At 36.8% G+C, this 19473-nt stretch overlaps 1 protein-coding gene across 4 annotated transcripts in view; it reads right to left on the reverse strand.

Annotated features, from left to right (window-relative positions):
• Nucleotides 1-4240: 4240 nt before the first annotated feature.
• LOC123868119 overlaps nt 4241-19473 on the reverse strand; it is a 114267-nt gene continuing 99034 nt past the window's right edge. For all 4 annotated transcript variants that reach the window (XM_045910489.1, XM_045910488.1, XM_045910487.1 and 1 more), the window contains 5 exons: nt 15668-16354; nt 12801-12952; nt 7490-7583; nt 6780-6934; nt 4241-4759 (listed from right to left, as the gene is read on the reverse strand). In XM_045910489.1, coding sequence (XP_045766445.1) covers nt 4459-4759; nt 6780-6934; nt 7490-7583; nt 12801-12952; nt 15668-15817 — 852 coding nt within the window. In that variant the 5' untranslated portion in view covers nt 15818-16354 and the 3' untranslated portion in view covers nt 4241-4458. The remainder of the gene's footprint in view (nt 4760-6779; nt 6935-7489; nt 7584-12800; nt 12953-15667; nt 16355-19473) is intronic.

Here is a 19473-nt window from a genome sequence, read left to right on the forward strand (position 1 = left end):
GTCATTTCAAAAACAGCATAAGTCAAGTTTTTCTCAAACATGCTTTTTATGCTTTGAATGTTTCCTCAAAGATAGACGTAAAACCTGGATAAAACAATGTTATTCTGTACATTCCTTATGAAGTCCGATCACAATATTCAGCCTAAAAGTCCTTCGAAATTCGTTTACTTTTGAATGAAACAGTTTTTATTGAGTGCTTAAAAATATAATTTCGTGACTTAAGCGGTTTTTGGAAATGACCAATTATTCAATTGGATTTAAGTCTTAAGAGCCTAAAGAGGTTGCCAGTGCGTCTATTCTAGCTCATAAAACGTCACTTGCGCTTGTTGTTGTGAAATGTCGTTTTGTGGATAGGATGTTATTTGTAAATGTCCGATGGGCGGAGTTAGCGCCATGTTTGTTTCAATTTTGGCACGATCAAAGTACAAAAAGTGCATAGTTTTTGAGAAAAGACTCTCCATGTTTGCTTTGTGTCCTTCCTTCAGCCCAGGCGATACTGGATACGAACGGTCAAATGCTGCGAGCTCTAGGGCCTCGTAAACACGTCGATTGTAGGAAATATTTTTAATTATGTCTTTTTAACCCCCGACCCAAAAGAGGGGTGTTATAAGTTTGACGTGTGTATCTGTGTATCTGTCTGTGGCACCCTAGCGCCTAAACTAATGAACCGATTTTAATTTAGTTTTTTTTTGTTTGAAAGGTGGCTTAATCGAGAGTGTTCTTAGCTATAATCCAAGAAAATCGGTTCAGCCGTTTGAAAGTTATCAGCTCTTTTTCTAGTTACCTGCAATTTTCGGGGGTGTTATAAATTTTTAATTTACACTTGTAGTTAATAATGTCTGAAGGTAAATTGTTCTAATCTGTCTAATCTTATCTATTTACGCACAAAGTTGTCACAAGTTTAGTGTTTAAATAAGAATCTTTCGAGTAATCACCTTAATCTAAGGGTAAACCATACTTTTGACATGACAGTTAAAACAGAGCAAATATAGCGAGTCCTTTCTCAAAATGTATGCATTATACACTTCATTTCCTCTTATTTTTCTATAGTCGAAGAATTTTGCGCTTATAACTGCGTGGGAATTCAACCAACGGCAGTATTTACAAAATATTACTTTTTATGATAAATTCAATGTACGAAATCTCATTCCATGTTAATAAAAATATTCAAAAACGATAATATATTATTTATGTTGTCAATTACTAGAATGTCGAAAAGACAGGTGTGTAGTAAACTTCGTGTCGGTGCGCCATAGAGATATCATAGTGATAATGTATAATAATAATAATATTATATTGATTAATATAATATTATTATGAGGTGCATCATATTGTACATATGTGTAGGGAAGTGACGCGGCGTTTGTCATTAAAATTATTGAAATCAATCAAAAATACCAATATAAAAGCGTAATGCAACTTTCATATTTACTAAAAAGCCTTTTTTTCACATGCAGGTCAAAATAGCGCAACTGAAGTTTATTATTAAACTTCGTTGTCGTGTACCTGGTCACTGCCCTATCTATATTTTTAATAGTACTTATTAAAGATTTTTTATGGTTCCGTACCTCAAAAGAAAAAAAGGGATCACGTCGTTGTCCTTCTGTCTCTCTCTGTCTGTTTTTTACTCTGTGACTTGCCGCGTTATTTCACCCTGTGTGAACTACGCCTATGTGTAAAAACATATTTATTATTTTGTACGACATCTTTTCCAGTTCTGGGTCTAGATTCCCTATGATATTGAAATTGTAACTATGCTACAATGAAATGAAATGGATTTTATAAAGACAATGTTTCTTCATACAAAAATTGTCATTTTTACGTCGCACATAAAATCAGCAAGATTCCTAGGTACTATTTGAATATGATAGCAAATACAAATCCAGATCTGTTTATATTTAATGTAATTTGTAAATAAACCAATAAATAAGTTTTTTTGTAAATGTGAATGTTTTATTTATTATTTTACTACATACTTACCATACTAAAAAGTAGGCTAGCGATAGAAGACGTTAGATTGAGTGGAATGGAGCTGATGTGCTGCGTCTTTTTTTTAGGGTTCCGTACCTCAAAAGGAAAAACGGAACCCTTATAAGGATCACTTTGTCGTCTGTCTGTCTGTTAACCTATAGGGTACTTCCCGTTGACCTAGAATCATGTTTGATAGGTAGGTCTTATAGCACAAGTACAGGAATAAATCTGAAAACCGCGAATTTGTGATTACATCATTAATAAAAATTAAAATGTGTTTAAATTTTCAAAATAAGATAACTATATCAAGTGGGGTATCATATGAAAGGGCTTTACCTGTACATCCTAAATATTATTATATATAATAAATAGTTTTTGATTTATCTTGCAAAATGTTGGAAAAATGGCGTCCAAAAACAGTTTTTGGACGATAACTTCTTTCCGGCTCATTTTACGATGAAAATGGTTGGGGATGAATTAAACCCACACTTTATTTATTTCCCACAATTTATGGAGTAACTTTTTTGTTCTACACTCAATAGTTTTAGCGTACGAGCGCCACAAAGCCCACTCCAACACTCGTTTTGGCCAAATAATTGTAACTCATATCCACACCACCATGTGGTAGAGTGAGTGCCGCGGTTTTTAGCCATCACTTCGTCCAGAGAAAACTAGCATTCTTCAGAACTCTTCTAGAGATAAGAGTAAATATTCCGATTTGCAGTTTCAATCTCATCTGCATATGGTACTTTTTTTTGAGTTTCGAACCCGAAGGATGCCAACGGAACCTTATTACTAAGCCTCTCATGCGTCTGTCCGTCTGTCTGTCAGCGGGCTGTATATCGTGGACCGTAATAGGTAGAGAGTTGAAATTTTCACAGAATATGTATTAATATTGCCGTTATAACAACAAATAATAAAAAAAATCATAATGGCCGCCATGAAAAAATATAAAAGCTTTATTTCTTGTATTATGGTACGGAACCCTTTCTGTGTGATTCGGACTCACACTTAACTGTTTTTTAAGCATCTCGAGCATGGTTATAATGTGGTCGCAGTCGATACACAATATCACAATTCGTGCATGAAAATTTTTACCTCGCACTGGAAAAATAAAAAAATGGGCCAAGTGCGAGCCCAACTTGCACATGAAGGGTTCCGTACCATCAACCAAGAAATTAAATTTATTTTTGTTTTAGGAACTTTTGTCCTAATAATCGTTATAATTTAGTAGGCCATCGTCTGCGTAGACCTAGTAGGTAGGTACAAGTAAATATGAAATGAAAATCATAAATATTAAAAATACTTTGTCATTTATTTATTTTATTTATTACATTTATTAATATTATTATTTTTAAGTTAATAAAATAAACTCTGAATTTACTTTTCCGGAATTCATCCAACTACGTCATTTCATTATAATTATGACATTTCTTTATTACTTACATTTTAATATAACAGGTAAATTAATATGGCATTTTCGAAACATCAATGAATAAATTATTTACAATAAATGTTATAAATTAAACTTACTAAACAATACAATTATTTTAATATTAATTGAAAGTTAGTAAACATTTATTTTATTTTCCTAACTATAAATCAGATAAAACATGTACAAATTTGTATTATTATACATTGGTAATTCTGTTAAAATATATAAAATCATCATGTATATAGAATAGCTAACTACTTGTAAAAGACCTAGTATCCGATAAAGTGAAAAATACTTGGCGACTTAGGAAAAGATTTTTAATTTTTTTTTTTCAGATACAAGTTAGCCCTTGACTGCAATCTCACCTGGTGATACACGTTTTTTAAAGACTTAATGAATTTAAATAAGTATTTTATCAATATTCCATTTCGAAGTCTGGGAATAAATGGGCCATAAAAATCCTTATAAATAGAATCTAATGTCATTTGGTAAATTAGTATCCAGAAAAGGCGGAGGTTTCTAGAAGAAGAATAAAAATCGATCAAGAACTTAGTCCTAGGTAATAATGATGTGAGGTTTCGACCAATCAGATTAGTGAATCGCTCCGCTACGCTTCAGTGGAAACGCACCCTAAAAGCCGCAACACATTTGTTGTTGTAATGTAATCGAGCGTGATGATCAACGTCACGAAGACTAGTGTGCACTTCTACATACAGGTGTAACCAGAACGTTAGCAAAAGACAGGTGATATTAAGTACCTACCTACTGATAAGATATAAAAAAACCACGATTTTTTTTTTTGGGAAATCCTGTTGTTTTAAAAGTTTATACAGTATATTGCAAATAAAACATCTAACTGACGCTAGAGGTCAATGACCGTTCCGTAAATAGGACACGCTAAGTTTTTGCTAGCATTCTGGTTACATCTCGCGTATAATAATAATTATTATAGGTAAGTATACTTAAAATGTTTGATTCTGATCGCCTTGTACCATCCCGTATCCCGACGTAGGTACCACAACAATGTGTCTGCAGCTTTATTAATCAAACATTCAGTACCTACTTAACTTACTCTCTCTATCCGAGTAACCCTTAGCACTTTCTCTATCGGAATACTTTCCGTTTCCATTGTATTTGTCGTATCTATGTCCATTATGTCCATTTTGGCGATACGGTTTCTCACTAGCACTGTAGTGTATTTCCGAAGGGCCGATGGTCTTGGACCAGTGGTGGGTCCAGTAGAAGTCCTCGGGGTGTCGAGGGTAGGGGTTCTCCCGGCAGAGAACCACGCAGTAGATGAGGCTGCCCACTAGGGTGATGAAGCCGAATATGAGGAAGACTATACCCAGGATCCTGGAAAAGAAAAAAATCGATTAAGAATTTTAAATAAATTTTTCGGTAACTGACTTAAAAAGTAAACAGTAGCTTATCGCTGAAATGCATGATGAGAGGCGCACTATATACGGCCCGTAGGTCCTTGTTACCACGAACTGACAATGATCAAACTGGTACGAGTGAAAATCCTAACTCCAGAAGATCTAAAGCGCCGGGCAAAGAACGTCGTTTCTCCGAGAAAGTATAAGGCGATTTATCTATCTTCTAAGCCCGCTGAAGAAAACTAAAATATACCAACTTAGTAATTTGTAGAAATACATTGCCACTGACATATCGGTGGAATATGTTTAAAACCATTCATTATAGGACAGACAGAGAGATTTAAATAGGCCAAAAGTACTTAGCGAGAAAACGCAGTGAGTTCTACTTACTTACTAACATCTTAGCATAAAGAAACAAGAAATAAAGCCATTAATAATATTTTTTCGACTTTATTCTTCTCCAGCCGTGGGAATCGTTCAGAAATAAAACACCTTCAAACAAATGTAATATTGTCATCGCAAATTACATTTACCGTTGGACGCGGACTATTTTAAAATGTAAATTGATTTTTAATGTTCTATTGAGAATGATTACGCTTAAGCAGGCTACTCACGGGGCGCGATTGCAAGAACTTTCTCGGTGAAGGAGACTAACTAGGTAAAAGTATAATAACGTCAAATCCAGCGGATTGGCAGATAGAGTCATTGGCTTTACGCTATTGAAAGGCAGCCAACTAATCTTTCAATTACAATAATAAGTATAATTTAAAAAAACGCCAGCAATGGTTTTATTGTACCTAATGGGCACAGTTACCTATCTATACCTAAATTCGTCACGCATTTCGGACAGACGGGAGTACTACGTAGAATCCTATCTATGGAAAAAGATCATTTGTAACCCGCCAACTAACATGAATCAGTGTGACATAGTCATGTCATACTGATTCATAAACTGCGTAATTATTTCTCTTATGAGAGGCTCTCTGTAAAGGCATCGTTCTATTGCTGTATACGGGATATAAAACATCAGTTGCGAAGATGTAACTATATGTTTGCCAGGCTGCGTAGTTTATAATGGATGATACCTACTTTTGTATAAAAATCAACACCCGCGACGCATGCGCAGCGCCTCGGTTGACGCGACAAAACTAAACATTAAACACTATGAAAATGTTTGATGCCGCCGTCTGACGCAAGGAGCTCGGAAGCGGCGCCATACCGTTTAGTTACATAGCATTGTCGCTTCAGCCACAACACCCATCAAGCTTTACGCTTAGACATTCTATTACATCAATCTGGCCGACATACGTAGTAAAAAACGTGTTCGCGATATCACGGCCCATGAGAGTGCATCTTTAATATTCTCCATAGACCATGGAGGATAGAGATGTAGGTAGGTATTCTACTAATGTAAACCGCATTCACATTGTGATCTCGTTTTCGAAACAGTTTACCCACTTCACTTCACTTCGCTTCTGAAACGTGGGAACTGTTTATTCATTCAGCCTCCACTACGAATTCAGCTGTTTTTTTGCGCTTTTTTGCGGACATTTTCATCACAAGTCACATCAATCAATTGGGATTTCCACTAGGTAGGTACGTAAATAAACTTACAACACGATTCAATAACCTCTATTGTTCAAACGCAAAGTGGTGATAGCTTAGGCCTTAGGGTATCCGGGGTTCGATGCCAGGTACGAGTCTCTTAACTTTTCGGAGTTACAGCGTTTTAAGCAATTAAATTTTACTTTATGAAACGGTGAAAGAAAACATCGTGAGGTAACCTGCATGCCTGAGGGTTCTCCATAATATTTTCAAACTGTGTGTAAAGTCTGCCGTACTGACCAGCGTGGTGGATTATGGCCTTACTCATTCTCATTCTGAGAATAGACTCGTGCTTAGGGAGCCTATGTAGGGTCGAGATAATGATGATGATGATGGTTCAGTGTGAGATAGCACAAGCTCTCACAATGGGTTGCCGTATTGGGCCAACTTACCAAACAAACAGTGGTTCAAAGAACTGCAGCACGATGACGAAGCCCAGCGTGACGAGGATGAGGCCCAGGTTCAGCAGCAGCATGAGACAGCACATGCCCTTCACGTTGGGACACAGGGGATTGGGCGCCGCCATCGCATCCACTTTCACCCCAGCCTGAAACATTATTACAATCACAGTTAGGTAGGTAATTGTTAAAAATTCGAAAGGAGCGACTACTAGGGCACCGATATGAAGTGTCCAATAATTGAACTTTCGGCTTCGTCAAAAAAATCACCTTCGGTCAAACTCTCGGAGTTTGGCTTCGTCCATAATAGGCCAAAGTTTTAGCTGAAGCCGAGGTTTCAGCAAATGCCGAAATTGAACGAACTGTTAGGTACAAAATTTACGCGAGAGCGCAATGGAAGAAGCGACGTGCAGGCAGGATTGGCTGTTCTCTCGTTGAAGTTTATCTAATACCTATAGTACGTGATAGGTCGAGATCACATACACGACATCGGGGAGGGTACGCCCCGTACACCGCACAGCCTCCGCACTAACCCGGTGCGGGTGAACGCGGGTGACGTGCGGGTGTACGGGACGTCCCCCGCCTCGTACCCCGATTGCCGTCTCGACCTAACGCGTACTATATTTTGTTGTCAAATATGAGCAGTGGAATTTACTATTTTTATGATTGAAAAATTGAAATAGGGTAAAAGCTTATGTTTTTACCTTCCTGGAGACTTTGGAGCGGTGCGTGGAAGCAACGGAGGGCGCCACTGCACTTCTGTACGAGTAGACACTGCGAGGCGCGCGCGATTGCCGACTGTTGACAAAACAAGCGATTACTTTCACTATTTTCTAACCCTGCATACATAGTACATACTATTACTACTATGACATACTGATACTGAGGTATAGTGACCAGTGATGAAGATCAGCTGGAACTGTCGTGAGATGATCTGCGCCCATCTCTCGCTGGCACACTCAGCCAGCGTTATGCATTAGAGAACATTATGGAGAACTCTCAGGAATTCAGGTTTCCTCACGATGTTTTCCTTCACAGATAGAGCAAGTGATAGTTAATTGCATAAAACGAACAATAAGTACATATACCTACAGTATAACTCCAAAAATCCGAATTCCATAAACACGTTCTAGAAACTAACATCGGCTGTGTCAGTGGTTTGCCAGATTTTCCTCCCACCATATACCCGATTGCCATCTGAACCTGTCGCGGACAATGCGTTTGTTTGGAGTGCAGTACAAAAAGATTTGACATTGCAGTCAAGTTCAAATCCGTCACCGGTACAAAAATTAGTTCCAATTGTATACGGTTCACTAATTCAGTTAACAAATAGGCACCTAACTAGGTACCTGGGTAGATAATAATGCTTATTGAATCATCATTGACGTTAGTGGACGAGTCACGACTGCTATTCGTTCCGAGTCAAGGTCGAATCGGATGTCACGAAGTCGTGTGACATAACGTTATTCAACCGTTTTGTTTGACCGGCGTCAGTTCGTTATGCAGATGGTTATGTTTAGTGACCCAGTGTTTTTTTTATTATCTTGTGTGGAAGCTACTTATTTGCAACTGTGCATTGTGGAGTCTACATCTCCTGGTACCTATATGTCTATAGTAATATTTCAAATTCTCACGGTTTAGGAGTGCTTTTGCCTGCAGCGTTGGATCTAGAAATTTTTGTGGGGAACTCGCAAACTTTATTGAGCCTCTATTGAGTAAAAAAAAGATATCCCGAGGAATATATAGAAAAAACTTGCCGAACTTAGAACCTCTTCCTTTTTTGCAAGTTGGTTAAAAGATGCATACATTATCGCTCTACCCACAATAATTGACCAACCCAAAATTATTTAGAAATCAGTCAAAAATGAAGAACACGTAGATACAAAATCAACGAACCTAAAAGGTACCACTTGACCAACCAAGAACTTTTAAGCCTTTAATTGAGACATTACAAAAACTTATTTATTTTTGATTGGTCTATTGTAGCGTGGACAGTTTAAAGAGAAAGTCCCGAGTAATCACCAAAAAGACATTTACTAACGAACTACAAACCCCTTAGTCACGGGAAGGCGTGCAGACGTCGAAAAAACACAAATAAGATGTCACGCAATGGACAATAGGCTAACATAAAGTCATCAATCCTCTATGGAATGATAAACGCGTCTTCAAATTCTGAAGGTTGACGACCTCCCTGGCGTAGTGGTAAGCGCTGTCGTCTTATTATTGGAAGGTCCCGAGTTTGATTCCCGGCAGAAATAGTTTTTAAATTTAATAGTTTTTAACAAACAAATAAATAAAACAAAAATCTAAGAAAGCGGCGTTTTACAAAGACCAACTGTCATCACAATAAAAAACTTACAAAAAGTCATTCGATTTGATGACGACTCCTGGAGACAAAATGACTTAATGGAAGCTCTGCCGTCACGGTTTCACATCAAGGACGTGAATAGAAAGCAAAAGAAATTACTTTAAATCGTGGGAACTCCATCTTACTTTATTGACTTTTCAATTCTTTTCTTTTTTGTACTATTTTAGTTTTGGGTTATCGCTTGGCTATGGTAAAGGTCTTTACTCACTGCATCCGATCCGAATCCAAGAATTTTCGAACCGAAGTATACCTAGCCGTAGTAATGTTAACCTACCTACCTAGGTACACTGCAGAATTTCGTTTTACAGTTTTTCGAATCTAGTGCGCAACCTCTCGTTCAAATGGAGTATGAATGAATGAATGAAAACAGAAAAAAATCGCTAAAATCCATAGCTAAAATCACTAGAAAAAACATAAACTGAAAATGAATAACGTACTTCGTACTTTTGTTTTTTTTATACTCTTTATTTTAAGAGGGCTTTCTCCGTCACTCGTTTCATACAATCGTAGTTCCAATTTCATTTGAATATTAAGCAACCAAAGTCCATGAAATTTTGCAGACATATTCTAGAAACTATATATGTCTATATATATCTATGTCTGTGGTTTTCCAGATTTCTGTTAAAATATTCGGTTTCAAAGTTACGCGGTCTTAAAAATTTTCATACAAATCTTTGAGCCCCTGTAATTTTAAAACTACATATTTTTAGAAAAATCTAAAACACCACTATTAGTTTCTAGAATATGTCTGCAAAATTTCATGGACTTTGGTTGCTTAATATTCAAATGAAATTGGAACTACGATTGTATGAAACGAATGACGGAGAGAGCCCTGTAGAGTTTTTTGTCCGTTTGGAATATGTCACTCCGTAAGGCCACATTATACAACCACTTACTTGCGTAAGGCCTTCTTTTACCTACTATAAAGAGACTATGTAAATAAGTATGTAATTTTGTCTACATACAGGTAGGTAAGTATGTCTCAAATAATAAGACAAAATTGCGACCCAAAAACCTGATTCTAATAGCAATTTACCTTTACCTTAAAAGCTTTTGTACGTACATAATTTCAATAGGAAATCTGAAATCATAGGTCCATCACACAAAGGCACCGTTACGACCAGTTAGAGCAGCTTATCTCAATAGATTCGCCTAATTCCGGCCAACGGATCACGTAACGTGTCGGCCAGTGGAGATGTTTTCATCAAATGTTATATACGTCATAGACGGGCGTTTCGAACGCGACGTCATTTCGGAAAGTAATTTTTTTTTGGCTTGTGACTAGTCTCAAGGGAGTAAGGTTGAAATCTACAGAGCGCACTTTGACTTTGCTTAGACTTAAGTCTCAGTTAAAACGAGACAGATTTATGGCATCGGTATAACGCTGTCTCTTTTTAACAGTGTATTAAGTCTGAGTAAAGTCAAAGTGCTTTTTATAAAAATTAACGTGGCTAATATTCTTTTAAAAAAAAAAAAATCTTAACCTAAGTAACTGAGATCTTCTTGAGACGGAAGTAACGTGAACGTAAGATAAAAAAATTTCAAAAGAAAAATAAAACCGACTTCAAAAACGACAAACACTAAAAAGTAAAAAATAACTTTTGTTTAGCTACACGTGTAATGCACCTAGGTATGAAGTCGAGCGAGCATATTAAAACAAAATTAGATATCCAAGAGTGAAGCTCGCCCGACTTCATACCTAGGTGCATTACACGTGTAGCTAAACAAAAGTTATTTTTTACTTTTTGGTGTTTGTCGTTTTTGAAGTCGGTTTTATTTTTCTTTTGAAATTTTTTTATTTCACAATTTTTAGTGGCCCTACTGTACTATAATATGCTGTGCCCAGTTAAAACCCTACTGTTTACTAAGCTATTACACTGATCGCGAGCAATTTGCTCCTATCCATTGAGGAGTTCTGTTCTCCATCTCCGAAGATATTCATCAGATCTTCACCAAATTTATATGGGACCACCTGCACAGTATACCCTTTCAAACAAAAAAAAAATTTTCCAAATCGGTCCAGGGGTCTTTGAGTAATCGGGGAACATACATAAAAAAAAAAAAAAAAGATCCCGACGAATTGAGAACCTCCTCCTTTTTTGGAAGTCGGTTAATAAACGTTAAAACGTCCGTATTTAAAATGGCCGCCAGTAGAAGAGCTGTTTTGATTGCCATCTTTTATCGTGGTGGTTTAAAGTACCAAGTAGTTAGTGCCATTAAAATCAGATTAAAATAATTATTTTTACATATTACGACTCATTTTCAAAACTGCTAACATGGTTTATTTATTTTTAATCGTTCTCAGCCACAAAAAATTATTTTTCAACTGTGCCTAAAGATTACACGCACTTATTTTTTTAGTGTTTGTTTAATAGAGTAAATTTAATCTTTTTGAAGACATTTAAGGTCTGTTGATCTGGCACAGAAGCGAATGTGAAGACAGATTAACAGTGCCTATTAGATTGCGTAAACAGTTGCAGTGGGTTGCAGCTCGACTTGTAAAAAGTTTCACCTAGACAGTGATCTGTATCATCAGGTCATGGTACGGCTCTACTGTTCAACATCGAACTACATAGCACCAAATTTGACGGCGGTTATATAATTTGCGGTATTATGAATCATATTTTGCCGAATCCCGGGTAGTGAGGCCGAACTATCAAGACAAATGCTATGATAATCTGTGATACAAAAAGACGCCGCATTTTAACTGCTCGTCTACACAGCCTCACATAAAACAAAACCATCACACTAAACGGCGGGATTGATGGCAAATTACCCATAGAGCATGGTGCAATTGCCGCAACGGTGTATGACTCATCCACACGCGGCGATTGCAACATCAACATAGTACCAGTTACCTACGATAGTACATGCGGTAATAGGTTCGACTCGATTACTTATATTGTCTGAAATGAGGTATTTCAACGGGATTTTGCTCTGCCACCAAACTATAGACTCAATTTACATTATGATTGGTTCAGAGTTCAGACTGACATCTAGTCTCCTACAATGTGTAATATGCTAAAGTATGCAGTTTGATATAACTATTTTACGAGTACTTATCTCATTTTCTGGGTACCTACATCAAATAATTTTATCAAATTGCGGAATGTTCTTTGATACATATCTATGTCTTTGATGAATGAAACACTCATCCAAGAGAATATTCCTTGGGGTAAAGTTGGGTGCAGTGCAAGTGGTAACCCTCCAGCCAACTTTAGGTAAGCCTTGTTTATTGATGCATCATGGGCAAGCAATTAATAGCCACTGCTGCACAAAATACTGTATATTTTCTGTTCTGTATCTTTTGTATACTGTTCACATAAATTGTAACCTGGATTTCCGAGGGTGGTCGGTAAACGACGCTAGTGTCGTGAACCACAGAGCCGGAGTCACGCCAAATCATTGCCATTGTGGTGCTGTCGCCCATTCCTCCTGTCGCACTCGCTGCGCCACCAGAAGGCAGGGCATGTCTTAACGGACGTCTAGTGTAAGATAAAGGTAGGGCTTTCAATAGAAAAGAGACCTGTGCCGTCGTGCCAAGCAGCTCCAAGCAACTCGCTTGAGATCGTCCACTCCATTTATTGAAGGTATTAGGAGACCTTGCGTGTTTCTCCAGCGACTTTATACCGTTAATAAATTCTAACCTGATTTCGGAGGGTGGTCGGTAAGCGGCGCTGGTGACGTAGACCTCGGAGCCGGAGTCCCGCGGCGATCCATTGCCATTGTGGTGCCTTCGTCCATTCCGCCTGTCGCGCTCGCCGCCACCAGACGGGGACCGCGTCCGCTCGTCTATCGTCTGCAAATTAAAACAAAACAAAATAGTATTAAGATTGCTCAACAGTTGAGGAGCGGACTGAATTCCGGAAGGTCAGCGGTTCAAGCCCCACCCGTTGCACTATTGTCGTACCCATTCCTGGCACAAGCTTTACGCTTAATAGGATGGGAAAGAAGAGTATTAGTATGATTAGCATGGCTAATATTAATTTTTTTAAGTAAAATAAAATAGCTACCCATGTACTACCACAGTCATGACTGATTACTTCTGTGACTGCATCATCTGATGATGATGCAGTCACAGAAGTAATCATACCGTAAGTGGGCCGGCGATGATTCGCCGGCCCACTACTAAGCAAAGGTGAATGAGTAGGGGTTAGGTTAGTCCTTGCCAAGTGAGGATTGGCAGACATCAATCATCATACCTTTACCAACATTATAGAGAACTCTCAGGCACGCAGATTTCTCGCCGTTAAAGCAAGTGATATTTAATTGCTTAAAACGCACATAACTCTGAAAAGTTAGAGGTGCCCGGGATTGAACCCCCTACCCCCCGACGTCTTAGGCTTTCACCGATCCGACCGGTAGGTATTATGATCATATGAATATCGCAGTATGGAACGAGCTCCAACCCGCAGGACTGAAGACCTTAAGAAGTTAGCGGGAGGTGGGTGGATGAGGAAGGCGTATGTGGTGGCGCGCTCTTGGGAAGGCCTATATCCAACGGTGGACGTAAACAGGCAGATTGATTGATTGATTGATAAACCTAATCTTGTTCTTAAAAACATACCTTGTATTGGAATTTTCCGGTGGTTTTCGTCACAACGTAAATATTTACCTAGTCACAGTGCTAATCACAAATAGGCTACAAACGTATTGGAAGTTCCAATTTGGAACGCGTTTCAAACGATTGATTCGCAATAAAAGCTGTTATGATTCGCAAGCCGATGCAGTTCCTAACATTCAACAATTCGAATTTAAACTAGGTTACAACTTGCATGACAGGTGAAGGATGTGTATTGTTCCATTGATTGTATCGAGTATTTGCTGAAATTCAAGTAAGTACCTAATGTGACCTTTCGTTAGGTCTTGGATAAAACGTGTGAAATTGTGTGAAGGTTTTTATATGTGAGAACATCCTGAGCAATAGGTAAACTAGAAGCAAGGAAGCTTTTAGTTTGGGAAAAGTTCATCTTGCTTGCTTAAAATTGCCTTATGAAAAAATATCCACATTTTTATCGCCGCACACACATTGTGACATAAGCTAATGTTTATCCCGAAAAATCAAAGAGTTCCCACGGGATTTTTCAAAACCTAAATTCACGCGGGCAAAGGTTGTGGGTATCAATCAACACAATTTGGTAAATTCAAGAACTAAGTACCTACCAAAGGCGTGTCCTGACTTTTGACATGCACTTGCCCAATTTTTCTCGAAACGGACTTCTGCAAAATATCGCTTGTAGGTACAGGTATTTATTTGACCTTTGCAATATTATTAGAAATACTGTCCACATTTTATCTTTTAATTATTTTCTTAACGCTAGCAATTTTTCCCTTAGATAGCTATGATGGTAGTTATAATTTGAACATCGCCAAACTTTCAATGTGATTGTGGCATTCCTGTAATGTATTTCTGTGCCATTTTAATCGATTCTAACTGCGCCTGATGTGGTAATAAATCACTGTTTGGTAGTTACGGTAGACGTTTATGATATTTTAACTAACTGCGGCGCTTGGTTTCACTTTCTAGAACGAATCACTATCCATATTTTGAATGCGAATGTTTGTTTATTAATTTGTCCTTCAATTACGCCGTAACGGAGAAACGGAACAACGTGATTTTTCGCATGGATAAAGTTAAGGGAGAGTGACATTGGCAAATTTTTATCCCGGAAAATCAAAAAGTTCCCACGGGATTTTTAAAAACGCGGATGAATTCGTGGCCATCTGTAGTAAATAATAAATAGAACTAAATTAAAGCTAAAAAAATATTAAATTAAAAACTAAAATAAATGAAATCTACAACCTCATCGAGACCACCGCAGCGAGACATCACGCCTTTGGGTGGCCTAACTAATTCTTTGCCCAAAGGAGCTGCCAGCTCTCGGATCCCCGGTTGACTCGATAACTCTTTTCGAAATTTCCTCAAAAAGAGCTCGAGCCCTCGGACCCCACGGCCCCAAGGTCTCCACGCCAAAAGGCACAAATATGAAGCTTCCATCGTGATTTTCATATTTGCGCCTTTTGGCGCAAAATCACGATGGATAGAATAATTATGCAAAATTAATCATTGCAGTAGGTACTTGGTAATCAAGTTACCCTGGTATGATACCGTATTAGGTGAGCACACAGACGGCATTATTGAATAATGTTATGTATTGCGGATGTTCGCTAATTTATGAAGGAAATAGTCTTGCGTCATTGCTCCGGAACGTAAATAAGACTAATGTCGATCTGTTTTTACGATTCGAAGAATTTGTATTATATGCGTAGTAATAATACAACTAGCTCTTGTTTATGACTTCACACGCAACTAGAAGCAGATTTATTGCATGTTAATGTCCGCGACTTCGTCCGCGTGGATATAGGTTTTTAAACTTCTATGGGCTTTTGATTTTCCGGGATAAAATGTAGCCTGTTTCACTCCTCAACTATAACCATGCAAAAAACAATTGCCGAGATGTTACGGGCATTGTCTGACCACATACAAACATATAAAACCACAATGAACACTCACCGTATATTCCGACAGCGTTCTTTCCGAAGGTGCTCGATGACTATCATTCTCATCCCTCGAGGATCTGTGCAGGTACCCTCCCGAAGACGGCGAATCCACCCCCGACCGATGCGTCGCCACATAGTGGTTGGTCTTCACTTTATGCGCCATCTTGAGTTCTCTACTCTATGTCACTTGTAAAGACATCTTCATATTTAACCTTTGTTGTACCGAATTACTGATTTATTAATTGACGACCATAATTGGTCGTTATTTGAGGGTTTTCTGATATAGATCTCTTACGTGTCCTTGACAGGTATGGTAGGTTTCTATTTTTTGCTCCAACCTTTAGAATTTCAACCAAAAGTTGCTATCATTGTAATTGGGATTATTGATTTAGTGCACTAGCGAACTCTTTGATGTTTGATTGCTGAATTCTAGTACAATTTCAATTATCGAATTAAAGATTTAAAAGATTTATCGAATTAAACTTTGGATTTAAATAGTCCAAGATTATTACCCAATTAGCGATTGTGATTGTTGCATAGGTTTTATCAAGTCTCGTGATAAGGTTGCTGCATTGGAATGATTTCTATTTGATTGTCCTGAGTTCTAGAAGGCATATTATTGTCACCCTTCTATTAGAATTTAATCAGTAATACTTTCGATCTTGATTCCACTTGCACGTTGGTTTGTAGGTCGGAGGGCCTGTAACAAAGGAATGATTATATTGTAGTATGATTAGGGTAGCCATGTATTTTGATTTGGAGATTGGGATAAGGAAACACGTAGAAACAATAACAAGTCTAGCGAAATTCTCTGCAAAGAAAAAATCCAACGCAAAGATAAGCACCATATTTGCAAGGATATGATACCGTATTAACAATTGCCCAAGTTTTAATAATGAATGAATCGATTGCCTTGCATTACTTAGTTTTTACTTTGAATTTCTTTACATTTTACCCTAACTTATTAGCAATTAACTGTAGGCACCTATAATAGGAGCAATTTATCTTGAGATCTCATAACATGAGTGTTACGATTTCTTTAAAACCCTGAAATATGGACCAATTCTCAGCATTGCTAGATAGTCCCGGAAAATTTGCAGTATTTTGGTAACACTAGCCACTACAAAATATAGTACAATTATTGACCTTTTCCCCTGATAACCTTGAGCAAGTAATTTGCGGTTAGGTAGCGATATTGACCTATAACTAGTCCACACAATCCACCGTTTTGATCGGAATTCGATTGCAGATTGTTTTTGCTGTTACGTCCACTTTGGAGGCTTTGTTTCTGGTGATTACCGGTTCACACGCTCTTGGTGTCTTATTGTTATTATTAATTGTTGATTAGAGATAAAATGAGGTAATAACAACAGGTGTTAATTTTATTTCGTTTATCGAATCACTGATAGTAAGGCGGCTAACTTATTAGTACGTATATTATAATTATAATTATTAAAAGGCCAGTTTATTCAGAAAAGGATAATTTATTTATACTACTTTTTATTCGGAAGGATGTAACTGTAATTACTTTTTTTTTGAGTGTATTTACCCAGAGACAAAGGCCTCCTTTCTCTAAATATTTGCATGCTATATTATAGTACCTAAGTATGATAATATGAAGAAATATAATATGATATATTATAATATAATATATATGAAAAAATATACAAATATATAATTAAAAAGAAAAACACTACATAAAACAAAGAATTCGATAAAACATAACATTTCAAAAATAAAGTAAGTAGTTAAGTAGGTGTATAAGAAATATAGAAAACCCAAAACATGGGAAAATACTTAAATAAAATAAAATCTAAGGCAGGTTAAGTTTTATCAATGAAGTCTTTATTCTACACGCTACGCTTTGTATGCTACAAGCAGCAGCTGCAATGTCGGTCCGTGGATATTACTTATAGGCATTATTGACAAAATCACGATATCATTGTAAGAGCTTGTTGATTGACAAGTGTAAATTAAAAATTTATAACACCCCCGACAAGTGAAGTTATAGTAACTAGAAAAGACCGAAAAGACCTGATAACTTTCAAACGGCTGAATTGATTTTCTTGGACTATTCCGCGCCTACGATCCAAAGTATCAGAGTTTTCCAAAACATCATTTTCAAATAAATAATTATGTATCAAGGCAACGTCCATCTTGACAGCTTGACATTTGTCAATTGACATAATATTATGAACCTAACGGTTATGTAACCTTCTTTTCTACAAGAAAACTAGAAAAGAGCTGATAACTCTTAAACGGCTGCACCAATTTTTTTGGATTATAGCTAAGAACACTCTCGATCAAGCCACCTTTCAAACAAAAAAAACTAAATTAAAATCGGTTCATTCGTTTAGGCGCTACGATGCCACAGACAGATACACAGATACACAGATACACAGATACACAGATACACACGTCAAACTTATAACACCCCTCTTTTTGGGTCGGGGGTTAAAAAATAATTATGAAAACAACCTTTAAATGTCGGTATCGATATTATTAATAAATTAATGATAGCTGCAAATTGTGCCTACTATTCCTGTTAACATTATAGGGTTGCCACTTCCGACTTTCGAAGAGCCAGAAAAGTCACGGCTTCTTTCGCCTTTTGTAAAATGGCAAGGATTTTTATAAATAAAATACAATAAACAATAACTATTTAATGATTAAATAATTGTCGATATTTTTTATAAAAGAAAAAATATAAACACCAACATTATACAATTATAAAAATATGTGCTCACCTTTCCTGTTCGCAATTATTTTGTATCGCTGTTTAAATAAAAAACCGGAGAAATAATGTTGACATAAATTACATAGGACCTATGCAATTTAATTACTATAATTGTAATTGATAAACTTGGCACTGAAAAACTTTACTTTATAATTATTTAGTTTCTACCCACTTAGTATAAAACCGCAAGGCTTTATGGATAAGATACATAATGTTTATATATAGCTAAAATTTTCATATAAGTGAATTCTTAAATCTTAATGAGAATAAAGTTTCTTTAACCGTAAAAAATTACATCAATTTTTTCCTCGCGGTGTTTACTAGGCAATAGTCTAAACTTTGGTGGCAACCCTAATAAGTGTTTGTGGTAATCATTGATCAATTCAACTCTCTATTAATTTAATCGATTGAGGTCGAGTAGTTAACACAAGAAACATGACTGACAGTAAGGACTTGATAATAATGGGAAAGTTTTTATTACTTCATGTGAATTTGCGTTTTCAATGAGTTATAAGTTATAACTTAACGCATTATGTAGGGTAACCATGTTATGAACCAGGACAATTACGAAAATTTCAGGATATCTGTGTAAGAGGCATTGCGTGTCCGGTAATAGGTAAATAGAACTAATGTTTCCTTTTTCATTTTGCAGCCAAGACGATAATTAATAACAAATTATATTAATTTAGAAAATAAGTTACAAAAAGCTTCGTGGCAACACGGTAGTAATTCTAGATACATAAGTGCTTACATTTGCGTGGCTTTTATTCATATCTCTAAGATAAAACTGTGTAAAAATACAGGACCAATTGGTCAGAAAAATAGTGTGGCCGCAGTATGGGTAAATTGTTGATATTTTCAATGTTTTACGTCGTAGGGTTTTATGTATAGTCGTAATATGTAACTCGTAGGTCTAAATAACAAGTTTTAATGCGCATAAAAAGTAAAATTAGATCAGAATTAAAAGCAAGTAAAGGTAGGTAGTTTTTGTATTGGAGTAATAAGTTAAATCATATGCATGTAACTTTGATGTTATCTACTCAAGTATTCTTATTTATAGCATGCTCACACGGACTATTCAA

Source organism: Maniola jurtina, chromosome 9 (genome assembly GCF_905333055.1).
Source record: "Maniola jurtina chromosome 9, ilManJurt1.1, whole genome shotgun sequence".
Taxonomy (NCBI): domain Eukaryota; kingdom Metazoa; phylum Arthropoda; class Insecta; order Lepidoptera; family Nymphalidae; genus Maniola; species Maniola jurtina.